This window comes from Mugil cephalus, chromosome 5, assembly GCF_022458985.1.
Source record: "Mugil cephalus isolate CIBA_MC_2020 chromosome 5, CIBA_Mcephalus_1.1, whole genome shotgun sequence".
Lineage (NCBI taxonomy): Eukaryota > Metazoa > Chordata > Actinopteri > Mugiliformes > Mugilidae > Mugil > Mugil cephalus.
The window spans coordinates 14787493-14804371 of record NC_061774.1 but is presented as its reverse complement, the minus strand read 5'-3'; the positions used below and the strand labels follow the sequence as shown (position 1 = coordinate 14804371).

At 46.7% G+C, this 16879-nt stretch overlaps 1 protein-coding gene across 1 annotated transcript; it reads right to left on the bottom strand.

Moving 5' to 3' along the window:
* Positions 1-439: 439 nt before the first annotated feature.
* Positions 440-14305, bottom strand: spon2a (spondin 2a, extracellular matrix protein). Its single transcript, XM_047584799.1, has 6 exons — positions 14136-14305; positions 10089-10317; positions 7948-8168; positions 2436-2627; positions 1895-2066; positions 440-1448 (listed from the first exon to the last, which is right to left on the bottom strand). Exons 1-6 carry the CDS (start codon positions 14139-14141, stop codon positions 1261-1263), a joined length of 1008 nt encoding a protein of 335 aa, XP_047440755.1. The 5' UTR covers positions 14142-14305; the 3' UTR covers positions 440-1260.
* Positions 14306-16879: the final 2574 nt, after the last annotated feature.

Here is a 16879-nt window from a genome sequence, read left to right as displayed (position 1 = left end):
GTGTTTGCTTCAATTAGTGCTATTGTTGTTGTTGGTTAAGGCCACTAGGAGGCGCCACATCGCCACAAACTCTACATTGAAGCGCCTTTTGGAGTCTTGTTAAGAATGTTAACAGCAATTTATTTAGAGGACAGGGTGTAATACAGTATATTCTATAAATATGTAGAACCACGACTTCTATTTTGTCAATAAGGAATGATAATCTAACCATGCCGAGGTAATATTTATATCAGCCTATTTTTGCATTCAAACTGTGAGGTCTTGCACTACAAATAAAGACTGAGCAGTGTTCTGGCATAGTGTATATAACATAGTTGTTATATATTGGTGGAGATGTGCAAATTTAGATGTTCTCAGCAGAGTTTTAAACGTAGATATCGCTTTTCCAACATTATCCAACTGGAAATCCGTACGGGAGCACAAGACGAAGCACCAGAAGTTTTGTATTTGAAAAACGCACTTCCATATTTATTCATGTGTTATACAAGATAAGATACATCATACAGTATGTACAAAATTTCAACAATGAAATATCAAAAGAGATAGTAATACAAATATGTATCTTTCTTTCTATAAAAATCTGCATCTTCTTATAAAAGTCGCCATCGTCTTTGCACTGGCTCAAAGATTCAAGTCAGCTAGTAGGTGGTTCTTACGAAAGGTGATATTTATAAATCAGGGTGTGAGGTTATTTTGAAAAGGCTTCGTGTGCCAAGCATGTGTAGGTTATCTATGTAAACTAAAGCCTCCACGTCTGTAAAGGTATGCGGTCTGTGCAAGGACCTTTGTGCGGAGATTCCTGCGTGCACATGTGTGAATTTATGCAAGAGCGTGTTTGTTGAAGATGCCCATTGTAAAATGTGGTGTGCCACCATCAGCGCACTGATGACGAAGCATAAAAAGTTTTGCACAGGTCTTTGAGGGCACACATTCGCCGTGTATCTCCGTATCTTCAGCAGTTTATAATCCTAACCCTTTAACCACCAGAACGTTGTTTTCTCAAGCCTTTATACCCGTCCAGTCACAATCAGGCTTCAGTTCCCCTTTAAAGCTGTTAAAATACACCCAGAGAAGTATTCACTCTAAAACCGATGGCCTTCAACGGCAATGCAGCTTATCTCACACTTTGTAACAAAGACAAAAACAATCGTTTACATTAATCAAAGAGACGCAGCAACATTTCTCAGTCCAGCAGTCATAACATGAAGGTCCCAGTGTTAAATACTGGCAGTACTCGTGCTAGCATGTGCACTCTGTGGGTTACTGGAGTTTCATGCAGCTGTGCGGTACACATTCAGCCTGCTCCTCCAGCTCAGGGCAGGGGGTGCCAGCGTTGGCCGGCCGCAAGAGGATGTAACGTGTGCGGTGTCGAACGCCGCCCCTGGAGCAGGGGCCGAGACACAGGCCCCAAGAAGACCACAGGGACACTTCGCAGTCCAGTGGCGTCACTGTGTTGAGTAGAAAGACAGAAAGGGAGATGGAGGGAAAAATATGTGTGAGTCGAGTGTGAAGGATAAAGAATGTAGACGTATTGTAATTCACGGCAGGAACAAGTTTCTAAAATAATTTTCTTATAATGTGACATTTTAACTGGAGCCGGGTGACATAATATCCACTATTATCATGGATACACCCAGTCAAATAACAGAAGGCAGGATAATTAAGACATAAGAGTAACTTTACAATTAAAGCAACTCCTTGTTATGTGTTATTTAATAAGTCAATAAAACGTATGTGAATCAACATTAGATTTAACAATCGGGATTATATAATTCCTTCAGTTAGGTAACATATCATGTTGTGTTTTTGTGCTCATCCGCCCCAGTCATCTGCTTTCATTTCATACTCCGAGGTGAAACGTTCACCGATGACGAATGGAAGCCTGCGGTCGTACCTGAGAAGCGCTGGGGACTGATGGAGTTGGGCAGAATGTGGTTGGACATCAGGGTTTGACGATTCGATGACCGGCCCTGTCGAGTGATCTTTATGCTGGCAATGGGTGGGAGCTCCGTTACGCGTGGATAGTAGAAGGAGTTGGCTGGGTGGTTCGGCATCTGAGACGTGATCTGAACGAGTTGGGAAAGAACAGCCAGGCATAATTCATCGGGAGAGCCAGCGGGTCCTCAGCAGAACTTCAAATACACAATCGCCCACTTTGAGACACATGCCGGGAAAGGATAGAGGGTCTATTACGTAAGGGGGGCCCTTTTTTGCTCAAATCACGTCAGGTCAGGCATGAGGGCTGCCAGGCAATAATTTAAGTGGAGACAGCTAAGAATGATGTCCCATTCCCCTGCTGCTAACGTATTCTAAGAATAAGATGAGGGCCGTCAACCAGGTCTCAACCAGGTCAGAATGAATGCGGGGACTAAACGAAGGTGTTGCTTTCCTTTTTTTTTTTTTTTAAACTGGACGATTTTTGCACTATTTCCTACCTTTGTGATGTTTTCTGGGGGGCTGGTGGGGAAGTTGGGGGATGAGAAAGTGAATCCACTGTCCGTCCCCGCATCATAAGGCTGGAGGTCAATGGTCACTTCCTGTTTCCACTGGTTGCCCTCGCAAAGATTTAGGCCATCCACCCCAACAAACCAGTCGGGGCTGGGGATCATCTTCACCATCAGGGACACCTGTCGATCCAAGGGAGACAATCAGCTCAACTGCTTCACACTTCAGTGTTCACATATATAGTTCCTATAAACCAAGACTAACCGACGATCGTTTATTTATTAATCCCTCAAGTCCGTGGCTCATTTACTAAAGCAATGGGAAAAATAAACTGTGAAGCAAGGCCACCAAGAGGTATAAAATAAAGACGATAAATGTATTTGTAGACACACCTGGAGCATTGCTCATGAATTGTGATGTGTTTTCATTCATCCTCATTCAGAAAAGGTTGATTCTAATCGTTTTGCCTTCAGTCGTTTCCTCCAGTGTCACTGAGTGATTGACATTTGAACCTTTTAGCGAAAAATGAAGCTGAATGAAATACAGTTACATTAACACAAAAAAGTGAAGTGAACACTATGTTACTAAATTCCTTATGTGGCATTCAATGCATGCGCAAAAGAGATGAGAGTTCATATCGAACAAGAGCATCTGTCAGCACGAGGTGACAGTGTTGATGAAAATGATGAGGAGGTTAAAAAAGCACAATTACATAAGCATCCTCGGAGATACAAGTGTTGGGTTCGTTTTAAAGAAGCAGCCGCTCATGGGAAAACTATGACCTGCTACATGACCTCCTAGACCGAAGAGCACAAGTCTTGTGGATGGGCGGAAAATAATTTGCATGGTGCAGAAACCCCCTTTTATGACTGCATAGCAAGTCAAGAATGCTCTCCAGGGTGCAGACATAAAGAGTTCCTTGTCGGAGGATTCAGCACAAGATGCAAACCTCAGAAACAGAAAGGCAGTTCACAAAAAGTGGTTGAACGGGAGTAAAATGATCAACCAAAAATCAACCCCATGGACAGCTCATGATCCAGACCGGCTCCTGGTGGTGATAGTTCTGCCGTGGCTCGGTCGTGTATTGTATACTCTCGATGTTTTCATCGCTGACAGAGGCAACGAGAATTATGTGTGCTCAGATTCGGGCAAATAAATCAAGCAGGACAGCTTTTGCTAACCTTCAGCCAAACCTATGAAACAGAATTTCAGTGTCACAGCGAGCAAGAGCTGTGAAGTGAAGGCCTGGGAGAGAATCTACAGTAAAATACAAGGTGTGTCTTCAGACAGTGTCTGCCTGCAGACTTCCACAGGATTTTAAATGTGAGGATTATACTTGAATATATTTGAGTCACGTGTGTCTGTGAAATTACTTTAGACTTTCGCTGTCTGCGCGGTGTGATGAATGCGGAAAGAGAAGACCGTTATTTTATTTCAAACTAAATATGCCGAAACAAATAGCCTGAAAATCTAAACACCGTGGAACTGACTGAACAGATATGGTGTGGAGCGGACGGCCAGGACGGCAAATGCAGCGAGCATGACATCACACTCACAAACACAGCTGATGTCAGGATTTATAACGCTGTAACTTGCAAATGCAGCGGCTGGGAGCAGCATGCGCGTGCGCCTGCTCAGTTTCCTGTGCTGTGCAGGGCTGGACTGGGTCTCCTGTGTGATGGATGTTTCCTGAGAGCTGGTGACCTCATACAGGAAGTGGCCTGGGGGTCAGCACACACTGAGGTGGCAGATGACCAGAAAACAGCGCATTTTAAAAAAAAAAAACGCCTCCTCACTTTGCAGAGCGATATTTCAGGATGCTGCGCAGCGGCTTGGACAACGTTGGAGGGGAAGGAAAGTGTGGCCTAGCATTGGTTAGAGCAATGGGTAAAAGAGTGCAAAGCAGAGATCAAACCGGTCCACCAGGCAAAATAGCCCCCTCTGGGACGGGGGGCAGGTAGAGTCAGCGTGACGCACGAGGTCTGTTTCTCGCCTGTGACGCACATCAAAAAAAACAGAGAAACCAACTCAGAAGGAGCTCTGTGGCTTTTCCAGAATCCCTCACCGATCCCCCTTCCTTTTCTGCTAACATCCCTCCCTCCTCTTATCCTTTTCAGCCTCCTTTGAAACCCTGCTTTTTTTCCAAGAATCCATCCTGCTATATCCATCGGGCCACTCGCAAGGGTGTTTTCTCTGTTCCTCGTCACCGGCTAGATCGGGCCGTGCTGGTTTGCAGCACACAGGACAGGAAGTATCTGCACAGCGCAGACAGTTACTCAAAGCTCCCGCGATCCCTTTCACTTTTCCTCCATCACAGCAAATCTTCCACAGAGCCCCAGACAGAGTCAGTCGTCCCTAGAAAGCGCGCAACCGAGTCCAGTAAAAGAGCCGCTTTACTGCTTAGGATTCCCTGCCATTTCGAAATACCAAATCACCGAATTGTACTTATTTGGTGTTATCTGCCTGCATTGAATTACGCATTTAACAACAGTAGCAGAAGGGCCACAAATATGAGGATGAGAATCATGTGTGTTTGGGATTTTTGTGGCATTGCGTATGAATGTTTTGTGTGGAAGAGAATAAGGACGGTGGTTATAAACGAGCGTGCAAGAGAGAAAAACAGACACGGGAGCAGAATAACAGATTAAACTGTCAACAGATTCCCATCAATCAGTCTCGCTCAACGCAAACACATAATAGTCCCGCTACTCTAAAAACAGACATTTAAAAGCAGCCACAGACATCATGCACCTCAACAACAAGCTGCTAAGCTGCTGTCCACGACAAAAACTTACCAAAGATGCCCCCCCCCTGCCAGGGTTGTTTATGATTTTTAAGATATGCCGGGTTCAAGCGCAAGCAATAAATATATGTAGGTCACCAGACTCTGAGGCAGACACACACCCTTTTCTAAAAGCTCCAGTAAATGCCCACCCTTCCTCTTCACCTTTTTCCTTTTCAGCCTTCATTCATCAGCTACATACGCCCCTCACGTAAAAGGGATACTTTATAACTCTGTGACTACTATGTCACATTTTTCCACTGGGCCATTCCTCAAATCCTTTGCCTTTGTTTAAGCCCTGGTCCCAAATTTAGACCGCGCGTCTCAAAAAAAGAGTCCGACCGTGACCTTTGCTCCCAGACTGGGTCACCGTTCAAAAGCAGCGGTATTCTGTGGTCCGGAGGCGAGCTTAGCGAGAACCTTAAATATGGGCTAGTGGGGAGGAGGGGGGGGCGCGTCAGTGGTTATAGTTCACCATTGTTTTAAAAACAACAGTAACGTTTGCCGTGTGTGTTGCCGCAGACAATATTACGAGAGCTGCGGGACGCAACGATCAAATTTCACACTGAAAAAAATTATTTGGCTAAGACTTCTGGAGCTTCACCGTGCTATGAATCCAGTCACTTCATGGTCAATATGGTGAGGAAGAATTATTACTGCATCCATTAACTGCGCATGTGAGTGTCTACCTGCAAAGGATAGACCCCTTCACAGTTTCACATGTGACATTTTTTGAGGTGTGGGGCTTAACTGGAAGCCAAACATCTTAAATGCTTGTGAACGGCGGTTAGCATATTTCAGTTTCATTATCACTATTTTGGCACAAATGGACGAGTGAAACGCATGTTTTAGAAAACACACTAATACACTCATTCTATGAGACTATGAGTGTTATATGAAAAAGATGACGCTGGATGGACGATTTTCACCAAAGGAGGACGCAGAGGGGACAAAGTCTGGACTGTCTTCAATCAAGTGGAGCCTCTCCTACAAAGATATTACAAGAAGTAAGCGGAACCACTGTGGAGGGTAACGTAGTAAATACAACTTCTGCTTGGACACCCGTGAAACACACAACTAACGTTGCGTTACCTAGCGGTCTGCATTAGCATTAGCATAGTCCAAGACTGTGAGTGTTACTTTAAAGAGTTGACTGATGGGACTAAATTCACTGACCCCTACACTTTCATTCACTGGATGAACAATTTTACTTCTACTCAACTTTCAACTTCTGCTTGGTCGCCCCTGAAACACGTAACTAAAGTTGTGTTATCTTGCAGTTAACAGTAGCATTAACACGTAACAAGAATCCCCTAAATAAGCATTAACTGGATGTAATTTTAGTCACTATTTAGTCTAATCCATAATGTTATCCAGGCTGAAACTGATGATACATTACATAGTAATCGTATCTGATAAGAAGTGTGCGTGTTGTTGACTGTGTCACTCCAATCCTTTCTTTTAATCGCCAAAGCTAAACCAAAGTTGTCTTCAACTGACGGTGGCTGGTATGTGATAAAACCTCAAGGTAGTGTTTTTGATTTTTCAGTTTTGGTACCAAAAATTACAGCAAGACGACATTTTCATGGTTTAAAGTGACATTGTTCGCCTCAAGCTTACCTCTGATTTGCCTCCAGTCAACATTGTGATGTCACAGTGACGTAGGCCATGAAGGGGTCTATAGGTTGGATGTTTGAGAATGTACACATATTTCCTTAGAAGAAAATCTACACCATTTTTTGTAACCCAATGCTAATCATGGAGGGACAGTGTTGAAGCAGGTGACTCAAGATAAAGGCTAACAGCTAGCAACCACCCAGTTCACCAGTGATCTCATTATGATGTAATGCTTTTTCATGGGAAACTCATTTCCTGGAATTCATAAAGGTGTTACTTTGACACGTACCACCACCTAAAGATTGTTGCAAACCACGCACACCTCCATGGCAACAGAAACGTGGTGCGGTTACTTGCATCCTGGTGCCATTTTGTTCCCCGGGTTAAGTAATCCATCAGACCAGGCCACCATCTTTTATTGCTCTGACTCAGTCGTCTAGCCATCAGAATTTGGCCCATGACAAAGTCTCTCAAAGCCTTCCACTTGTCCATTTTCCAACAAACAGCAATATTCACTTGCTGCCTATTATACCACATCCACTGACAAGTGCCGTGATAATGAGATGGTCTGTGTTATTCGCTGCTATTACCAGTCGGTGGTAAAGTTATGGCTGAGCGGTGGTAATTAAAAAGCTTTGGAAGTGCTTGCAGCCTCATTTCCACCACCCAGAGCGAGGCTACCTGCTTCCCCTCATCTCCAGCCTTTATGCTACGTTAAGCTAATTAGCTGCCGGGAGTATTTTCATATATACCAAACATGAGAGTGTTATCAATCTTCTGTGACACTCAGGATGAAAGCAAATAACCACGCTTGGCATGTTCCCTTGGTGCACGCCACCCCTGGCCCCTTCTCCTGAGCTCACAGAGTTCAGTGGGACAGGCAGCAGACAGAGTGCAGACCGTGCAGGATGGATGTGGGCGTTTGTGGCTGTAGCACATGGGCTAAACATAGTGTGATTGGATAGTGGAAAGAAGTGGTGATGTATTTGGTCAGAGCGGATGGACGACGTTATGGGGAGGCCCAGGTCACCAGATGACTGTACGGATTTAGTCAAACAGATGGTTTGTGCGACTCACTGAGCATGGGTTTTATTTGTGCGTACCAGTGAGTTCCTGGGCTGCATGAGCATCTCCGTGGAGCTGTGCCCGATGCCGTTAGGGATGCCAGCCGTCCGGTACATGGCGCCGACCGCGCGTCTCTTCCTGGCCTCCTTGGCCGCCTTCATCAGCTCCACCGTCACCCCGACTTCTGCGAAGCTCTGCACCCCTGCGCTGGCTGGAGCGCCCTCCTCCCATAGCCGAAAATGGCGATTGTGGCTGACCGCTAAAGCAAAGAAATTCAAGAAAGAGGGAGACGACAAGAGTGAGATGCTTATTCACTGGAATGCATATCAATGTCAATGAAGCACCACAGAGCCTCAGCCAGACGGTGAGATCATTCCCACCATGGAGCCTGTATGTATTTCTACGGCTGCCTCCTAATTCCCGCACTTTAACAGATAATTTTGAAGGAATTGCCCGCATGTCTCTGGCAGTAGTGCAAGTTTCTAGTTACATCTCTTCTGATAAAACCACAACACAGGCTGGAGCTGCCAGGAGGTAGGTCAGGATTTTGGAGCTGGCAGCTGGAGGTGGACAAAAAAATTTGTTTGAAAACGATCACTGATGCTTTTTCTTGAACTCCGGGCCAACGGAGCCGCTCTCTTCATATTCTTTTATTTAGTTCTGCTAATCTTTGAAATCTTTCAAGAATCAAAAGACTGATTTCGGTTAAACTGTTTGTACCACAGGTTCTGCTCCGGGCCCGTGGTTTTAAGGGCAGAGTAAGGTTAGCCAGAAACACGCTGACAAAATGCTCTGATGGTTCTGCCTTACCTCACTTTTCAGAGCGGCGTACAGACACGCACACCACCGCGCGTTTAAACTTAAACACTCTTGACACGTGTGTTAACACACACCGAGCCACGCACACAACCTGCCCAGCGCACTTCGCACACTATCTTGTTTCTACCCAAACTGCTATAACTTGTGCACTTAATTACATTTCCATCCTAACAAATTTCCCACAAGCGTCAAGACCTTGAAATTTGATTACGCATCACGTTTAAGCACCACCAAAGACTTAAAGGCGAACTTCCCACCCTTCCTAAATCGCTTGTGTATTTTTTGGCCACGGCAATAAATTCTTTCACCTCTCTGGTTTGGTCTCTTGCCCCCTGACCTTCATAACCAGGCAACACAAAACCTCTGAAAGCCCCAAAAATCTCTCGACAGGTTATGATTTTATGTCGGTGCTGCAACAAACTCGGTGCCCAGCCTCGTTTCTGTCCTCTATAGCAGACCGTCAGCCCGCCGAGGCCTTTGTGATTTTCTTCTCTTGTGACAAAGACCATTCCTCGCCCCCCCCGCCCCCTCTGTCCACCGGTGCCGTTACCCTGGAACATTAAAAGCCATTATGGGTGTGTCATAATCTCCGGTGCCTGTCTCTATATAAGGAGTAAGTAGGGCATCATCCTCTGGCAGGTCACCACTGGTAGAGCTGGAAACCAGACAAAGCCACAGCAGAGCCGTCCAACAGACACACACACATACATGTACACACATGTGCAAACATCTGCCATCCATCCCCTGCTCTGTTGGCTTGGAGGAAAAAAAACAAAGAAAAAGAAGAGAGAATAGATGGATCTGACTTGATTCTTCTTCTTCTTCCTTCGCGTCTCCTCCTACTGGCTCTGAGGTAAGCGGTCTGACCCCACCACACCCCGACTATCATCACCCACCTTCACCAGCCCCCGAAACCACCGCTCCAGTCTTTACCGCCAACACTGCGGTAAACCAGCGGAAATGTGGGAAGGCGTGCAGGACGGGGTTGAAGAAGCAGAGAAATATTAAAGATATGGCCGGACAGAAGTTAGAGAAACAAAGAGGGAACAGCATCTGGTAGCGTTTAGACCGTCTTTCTCAACTGCTCTTTGCCTCTCGCTGCTTTGCTCGTTGACATCTCACCCCGATGTGTGCGTATGGAGATAATGAGCATCTAAACTTCTGACACATTTTCCCCTCTTAAGGGCAAATCAGAGGCTGAGCGTGTGTCCCTGCCAGGCCACTGTGATCGCCCTGTTTGGTTTTGGAGCAGCAAAAGCTCTGTGAACTTTGACCGCTCGCCTGCTTTTACACAAAAAAAATTGAAATTTGCAGATTTTCTTAAACCCCACACACGTTTGTCCCCAGCAGTGACTCTCACCTATGAGCTTGGACCACTGTGCAGGGGGCCGGAAAAGCGGATACTGCTTGGGGAAGGCCTGCGGGCTCCAGTGACCTGTAAAGACCACGATGTATGAAGCAGGACTCTTGGCCGCGCACTCTGTCCCATTGAGTGGTCGCAAAGGGCCAGCAAAAGCGAGGCAAAGCTTCACTAGCAGGACGAGCAGCTGCTGCAGCCAACCGCGGGTCAGGTGTTCTGTTGACATCATCTGAAAGAAATGAAGAAATGAAAAATGATTGCGCAAGTGTCCCTCGGCCGTGGTCGGTCGCTGTGCGTTTGCACGTGGTTGCCTCCCGTCTTAAAATGCTGCCCGCACCACGTGACAAACTCGATATCTTTGTTAAGTCACGATCCGTCATCGTATGTTTGAGCCCACAGCCTGCAGATGAAAGCGTATTTACACGCTTGCATGATTAAGTGTCAGTGTCAGTCGACATTCCCGGAAAACAAATGCTGTGTTAAGTTTCTTTTAATGTGATCTCTATAAACAGTTATCTGGACATGGATGCAGAACGCGAAATAATCATCAGGCAATAGCTGATGCGTTTAGAGATTGCCGTTAATGCAAATTGCACATTTGCACATTAAAAAGCGTTTAACGAGGTAAAAACAAATGTTTTACTATGAAGTAATCGCAGGAAGTGCAACGCGTTTTGTCAACAAGGACTTACTGCTGTTATCCATCAACAATTACATCAAACCGTGGATCCCTTTGATAATACTCCACGGCGTGATGGAGCAAGAAAGAGCAGCCGCAGCGAGCTGCTAGATGAAGAGCTGCAGCCACACTGACTCATTACTCACAGAATGACAGAAAGAAACAGTCACTAAATCTGCCAGAACCGAACTGATTGATGCCTCCGCTTTAAAACGAAAAAGAAGTTTTTCAGAAGATGTAATCTTTGCACATCTGCGAGCAAACAGAGAGATCTAAACGTGAGCGCGCAGGAAACCGAACCCAGACAATCCCGGAAAATCACTATAAGGAGGGAAATTCCGCTTTCCTGCCGTCAAATAGCAACAAAGCCACTTTATCTAGGAACAAAGCGTTTTGAACCCACTGACCCCCTCAATTAAAATAAATCCTCCTGTTTGTTTGGGCTGGGCTAAGTGTGTGTTGAAACGGATCCAGCCACCGTTCATCCGCGTCCACGGCGATGCCTGCGCGCAGATGCCGCCCCTGAAATAAAACAACGCTGACGAGATGCGGAATCTGTCTCTTTACTGATCTCACCGACTGACCATCCACTGACCACCAGCTGCTGAGTCAGACTCACACTCTATTATGAGGCAGACGGGGTAGGAGGACACGTGCGTGATAACTCCTCAAAACACATTTCAGCTTTATATATCGTCGGGGGGCGGCTGAAGAGCGCGCAACCACAGAGGTTTGGGGGGAGTGTGAAACCCCGGGCCGTGCTCCTCTCCTGGACTGAGGTGCACTTCGTCGAACCTCATCCTCCCCCTCCACTTTCTCCCATCGCTTTCTCGTCTCTGCCATCCGCCCTGAACGTTCCTCGTAAACTGCCCTGCTGCTGCGGCACATTTCACTCTAAATTCAACATTATTGTTTCTGAGATTATGAGAAAATGTGCTCCGAGGATTGTGCAATTTCACTTTTGTCCCATTTCACCGGCTGATCTTTTTCCATGGGATACTATATCATAACTGAAACTCCAAGCAGCTGGAGTATGCAGACGGTTAAATCGGGGTAAGTCGACCAGCGCATAAATGTGTACATGCACACACACACACGCAGACACACACACACACACACACCATAAACACACGTAACACTCATGTACTGCTGCACATTGTCCCTGAAGTCTATTTCCAGAGGTCAGATTGTATTACTCCGCCAATGTAGCTGCAAAACTCCAACTCTGACACTTTTCTGACCGCAGCCTTTATGTGTCGCCGACTGTTTTATCAATTCCGTGCCTCCAATAAATGTATATTAACCGGTGCGTAGTTTAACGGCCGGCCGTAAAAATACCTAGCGTGGGGAGACACGCGGGAATCTGGCTTTGATCTCACTGCGGAGTCATCTGATCACCTCGCTGCAACTTCGCTCTGCCTCTGCAGGAGGCGGCCGGAGCTCCGGGTGGAGATGCAGAGGTAACGCAGCTGATTCCAAACTGCGCGGCAGCGCTGACGCTGGTGGAAAACCCGTGGCCCAGATCTCAGGGCTTTTGACATCACGGTGCGAACTTAACTGCCACTGTCCTGTCTGCTCGCTCGGCTGTGTTTATTATAGAAAAGGAGGTCAGGTTTCCCACATTCTGTCTCTTTCCCACACCCGCACAAGGTGAGCATTTTCAGCTGCCGACGTGCATTCAGTTCACCCGAGCATGATCTTTATATCCTAAATGAACGGTTTGCCGAGCTGCCAAAGAGCCCCGCCGCTAAAACAATCATTATTCTGAGACAGGGGGGATCTGCACAGCCTTTGACCTTCCATTTGAACTTGTCACGGTGACACTGTAACACGCTAAAGAGACATTTCTTGAATTCCCGCAGAGACACACTGAGCTGGATCAGTCGGCACGCAGGCCCACAACAAGCTGCCGGCTGCTGGAAACGCACACGGCAACAGCGCTAATGGCCCATATGGTATTTTGTAATGCGCGAAGAGGCACGCTCTTATTTTCCGTCAATATAAAGTTTACACTCTTGCACGTGCGTGCTTTCTGCACCACAGGGCCCGTGCTCGTCGGTCGGCGCAGCCGAGCGCGAGCGCCGCAGATTTTCTGTCAGTGCACAAGACACAATAAAAGAAGGGGATGTGGCGCGGGGCCAAACGTGGCTGCTGCCGCCCTTTGGGCACCGACACTGTAATTAGAGCAGCCTCCTGCAGGGATAATGCACACGTTCACCTCGGCTTACACACACACAGGCGCTCAGGTATGCACACACAAGCAAAGGTTTGCGCGCACAGCTGGAGGTATGTTCATTTTTAACAAGGAGATGTCAGGGAGGTAATGTGCTGATTTTGTCTTTTTTTTTGTTCTTTCTTGGAAATCTTTTATTGGGCAAAGGTGGATTCATGAGTTTGTGCTGAGGAAAGAGATGCACCAATCTGCCTTGAATTACTCTGTTTATGCACCATGCGTGTGTTGCAATATACTGTATATGCAGACTCGCTTGGTCAGACGTGCATCACAACAGGCGGTCGGAAACTGTTTCTCATACACTCGAAGGGGAATTCATATCAGTGAAGGCAACAGGAGAAGGAGGAGGAGGAGGAGGAGGAGGAGGAGGAGGAGAACGCGCTGAGGGTGATTTTCCTGAAGTGCTTAACTGAAGCCACATTGTCACCAGAAGGACCAGTGAAGATGAGGACACACACACACACACACACACACACACGGGCGACTTGACACTGGGCGTTAATTTCTACCGATGGAGAGCAACGTCTACCGGTGCAAAAAAAAAAAAAAAAAAAAAAAAACGGGCAAACGCCTCAGTAGCTGCAACAGACTTGTACTCTTGGAAATTATACGACGTAAATCATAAGGAACAGACATCTGTTCACATTATTCCCGCATGAGGAGAAACATGGCATGAATTCAGTAGTGGAAAATGCATTAATCTCTTTGAGATACTCGCACAGAATATTTTCATTTAAAGCTGCTTGAATCTATTCCACTTATATCCTACATACCATAGGAAAATATGCCGCTTATTACATAATACTGATGCTTCTGTTACACAGTTTATGTAAACTTAGATTTTGACACACAGCCACACGTGTACCATACACAGACCAGCCAAAAGTTGCCAGTTGGCATAGTTAATGACTTTTACCTGTTTACATGTTTATGTTAAGTTTGTTGCTAATAATTACATACACTTCCATCACTGTATATTTTTAAGCAATGTTGCTTCTACCTTGATCTGAACACGTAGAAAATGCCAGCTCTGCCCAAAGTAAAGAGACTAGATAAATGAACCGGCCCTGAGGTGAAATAGCCATCAGACTTTGTGTGCAGTGAATGAATGAAGTGTCGGTGCGCGTCCCCCTACCTGCATTGGATCGGTCGGTCAGTGGCAGAGAAGCTGCAGCAGAAATCACAGACAGGACACGGCTCCACTCTTCCCTTCCTGCAACTGACGGTGCGACGCAACCTTATCAGCCTTTATCCCTCTATTGCCGGTCTTTATCTCATTCCAAATTTCTCTCCTCCTCCCGTCTCTCTCTCTCTCCCTCTCGCTCTCATTGTATCTCCTCATGTTACCCTCCCCTCTCTCTCTCTTTCTCCTCCCCCTCCTCCTCTTCTCTCCCCCTGCCTCTCCTTGTATGGAAAGGCAGTTACCAGCCTCCCTCTTCTCCTCCACCGTCCCTCTCTTCTCTCCCTCTGTCCTTCCCCTCTTTAGTCCCTCGGCGTGCGGTGTAAACTCGGCAACCTCCTTGCTGACAAGCTAATCAACACCACATTGGCCCCTCTTCACGTGCGCCGCGCGGCATTGTGTGTTAACTTGCCATTGTTCCCGGGTCCGACTGTCACACACCAGAGGTGCAGGGTTGCTGAATAATGGCAGTGAAACAGAAAGAGAAATGAGGAATACTGCAAGGTTTCCAACACGAGAGACATGCAACCTGGTTTACAGATGAGAGCAATCTGGAGAGGAGCACGGGGTTTTTATTCCTGCATTTAATTTACTGATTGGACACCCACAGTTTTTCTTTTTTTTCCCCCCTCCACTCCTTTTCAAACGGTTCCTCTGTCCTGTGGAAGGTGCAGCTGTGAGATGAACCATAGTTCCTCGTGTGTGTGAGAGTTGAGAGGGAGAGGGGAGAGGGGAGACGTGTGGTCACCACTTCCCACAGCTGGTACACACATGGGCGACCGGGGAGGTTTCTGTTACCGGCCGCCAATCACTTATCAATGTGTCAGGACTCAGAGTGAATAAGGCTGTTTGTGCACAAAGGAGAACGTGTGCGAAACTTTGAGGAAAGTGCGTTTTTTTTTTTAAACTTTTATTTGCAGATACGACGGCAACGTAGCAGTCGGCCTATATTTCATCAATACACCTACTTGACGCACGCACACACACACACACAGATTGTTTTGATCCAGTGTTTAGTTTTTAGATCTGAACAACCTGACCTGGTGAACGTCAGCCAGATCAAGAAAACAACTGCAGAGAGCGACTGGAGAACTTCAGACCTTTCAACCGAGTTGGCCACGTCGGTGTAAGGTTTACTTGGCTGTAAACACACCAGGAATGAGGAGCGACGAAGAGGAGCAGACCTGGCGAAAGGGCGAAGAGGGGTTTTGGTGTGGGTCAGGTAACGATTTGGACTTGAGTCCTGCAGTCATAAACCACCAAGTAAACAACTACACTGTCTCTCCATCCCTCCATCTATCCCTCTATCTATCCATCATGTCTGTTGTGCTGTTGAAAGAAGGTTCTGGGAAAAAACTTGACTCCCCTGCTCCTGATTAACGACAGAGGGCTCAGCATCCAGGCTGACTCACATTAATGCAAACGTCATTCACACTCTGTCAGCTGCACAAATGTGTGTGTGTGTGTGAGACGAGCGAGCGCGCACTGCATACACGGCATCCCCTCAAATATGAACTCACGCTGGCAGGCGTGCCAGCGGACGCCCCCGCGCACGCACCTGCGAGCTGATGCGGGAATTGATTGCTGCAATTACTATAAAACGCACCAGCAGTGACGACCACACTCGGCGGAAAGCCGTGCAACGGAGGGTGATTAGGCACAGGGGCGACCGGGCAGAGCAGCACGTTTGCCTGAGTGACGCAAATCTCCGAGATAGCTGAAAGTTTTCTTCCTGTCAATCACGTCAACGCTGCACGGGCCAAGGGAGTGAAGCAATGAAGGGAAAACCATGAGCTAATCACGGAGCTGGGGCTGGAAGAGCTCCAGTGCCTCAGCCTCACCGCCGCGAACGCTCTGGACCGACGCAACACACAGAAGGAGAGAGCAGCGTGGATAAAACCTCTGCCTCAGCTCATTCCTACTGGATGTAAATCTATTAAAGGTCACAATAACACATCTTAATAATTTGAAAAGGGCTAAATAATTGTCTAAACATGAATCAGTTAGGACTAAACCGAGCATATTTGATGAGAGATGAATGCTTTTTTAGTATATTTGTGGAGCAGAGCGTGTCGTGTACGGGATTGATTGAAAGCAAACATGTTAATTGTGGCAAAGTAACAAATAACTGCAGCGTTTTAATAGTCGTTGGCAAACGGAAGTCTAGCGAAACCATTATCAGACTACGTTGCGCTGGATTTGTTGACATAATGAAAAATATGCACCGACAACAGAATCATCCTTTAACTAAAATAAATCTGAAAGTGCAACACTCCTTTCAAATGGAAAATCCAAGGTTGGTGCAGTCCGACAGGGATGAGTCAAACCGTGGATGGAATAATATTTAATCATTCCAAAAACAGATGAAGACAAATATTTATCCCACAGCTTGGACGTTGGTATGATCCCACCAAGCGGAATAGGTCATCTGTCTAGAGACTAATCTATCACACGGGCATGAGCACACGCACATCTTCTTCTGTCCGGCTCGGATTTGTTCCGTTCTCATCTCTGGACCTCAGCTGGATGATCTTACAAAAGGCCGGATGGAAGTTCCCACAACAGAGTGACCCAGCAACAATACGGGAACTAGTAGTCACAGTTTACTGGTTAGACAGTGGACGGCCAGACCCGATGAGACATCCCACCGTCCTCCACCTCTTAAACAAACCGCTGGTGCTGGTGCAGCTCGGGAGTCG

Bases quoted from the DNA above. Each gene is read 5' to 3' on its own strand.
- spon2a (XM_047584799.1), bottom strand. The intron at 2,067-2,435 runs GTAGGAAATAGT...CAACTCGTTCAG, and splicing joins CCCCAGAAAACATCACAAAG to ATCACGTCTCAGATGCCGAA. The intron at 1,449-1,894 runs GTACGACCGCAG...TACTCAACACAG, and splicing joins CAGTCCCCAGCGCTTCTCAG to TGACGCCACTGGACTGCGAA.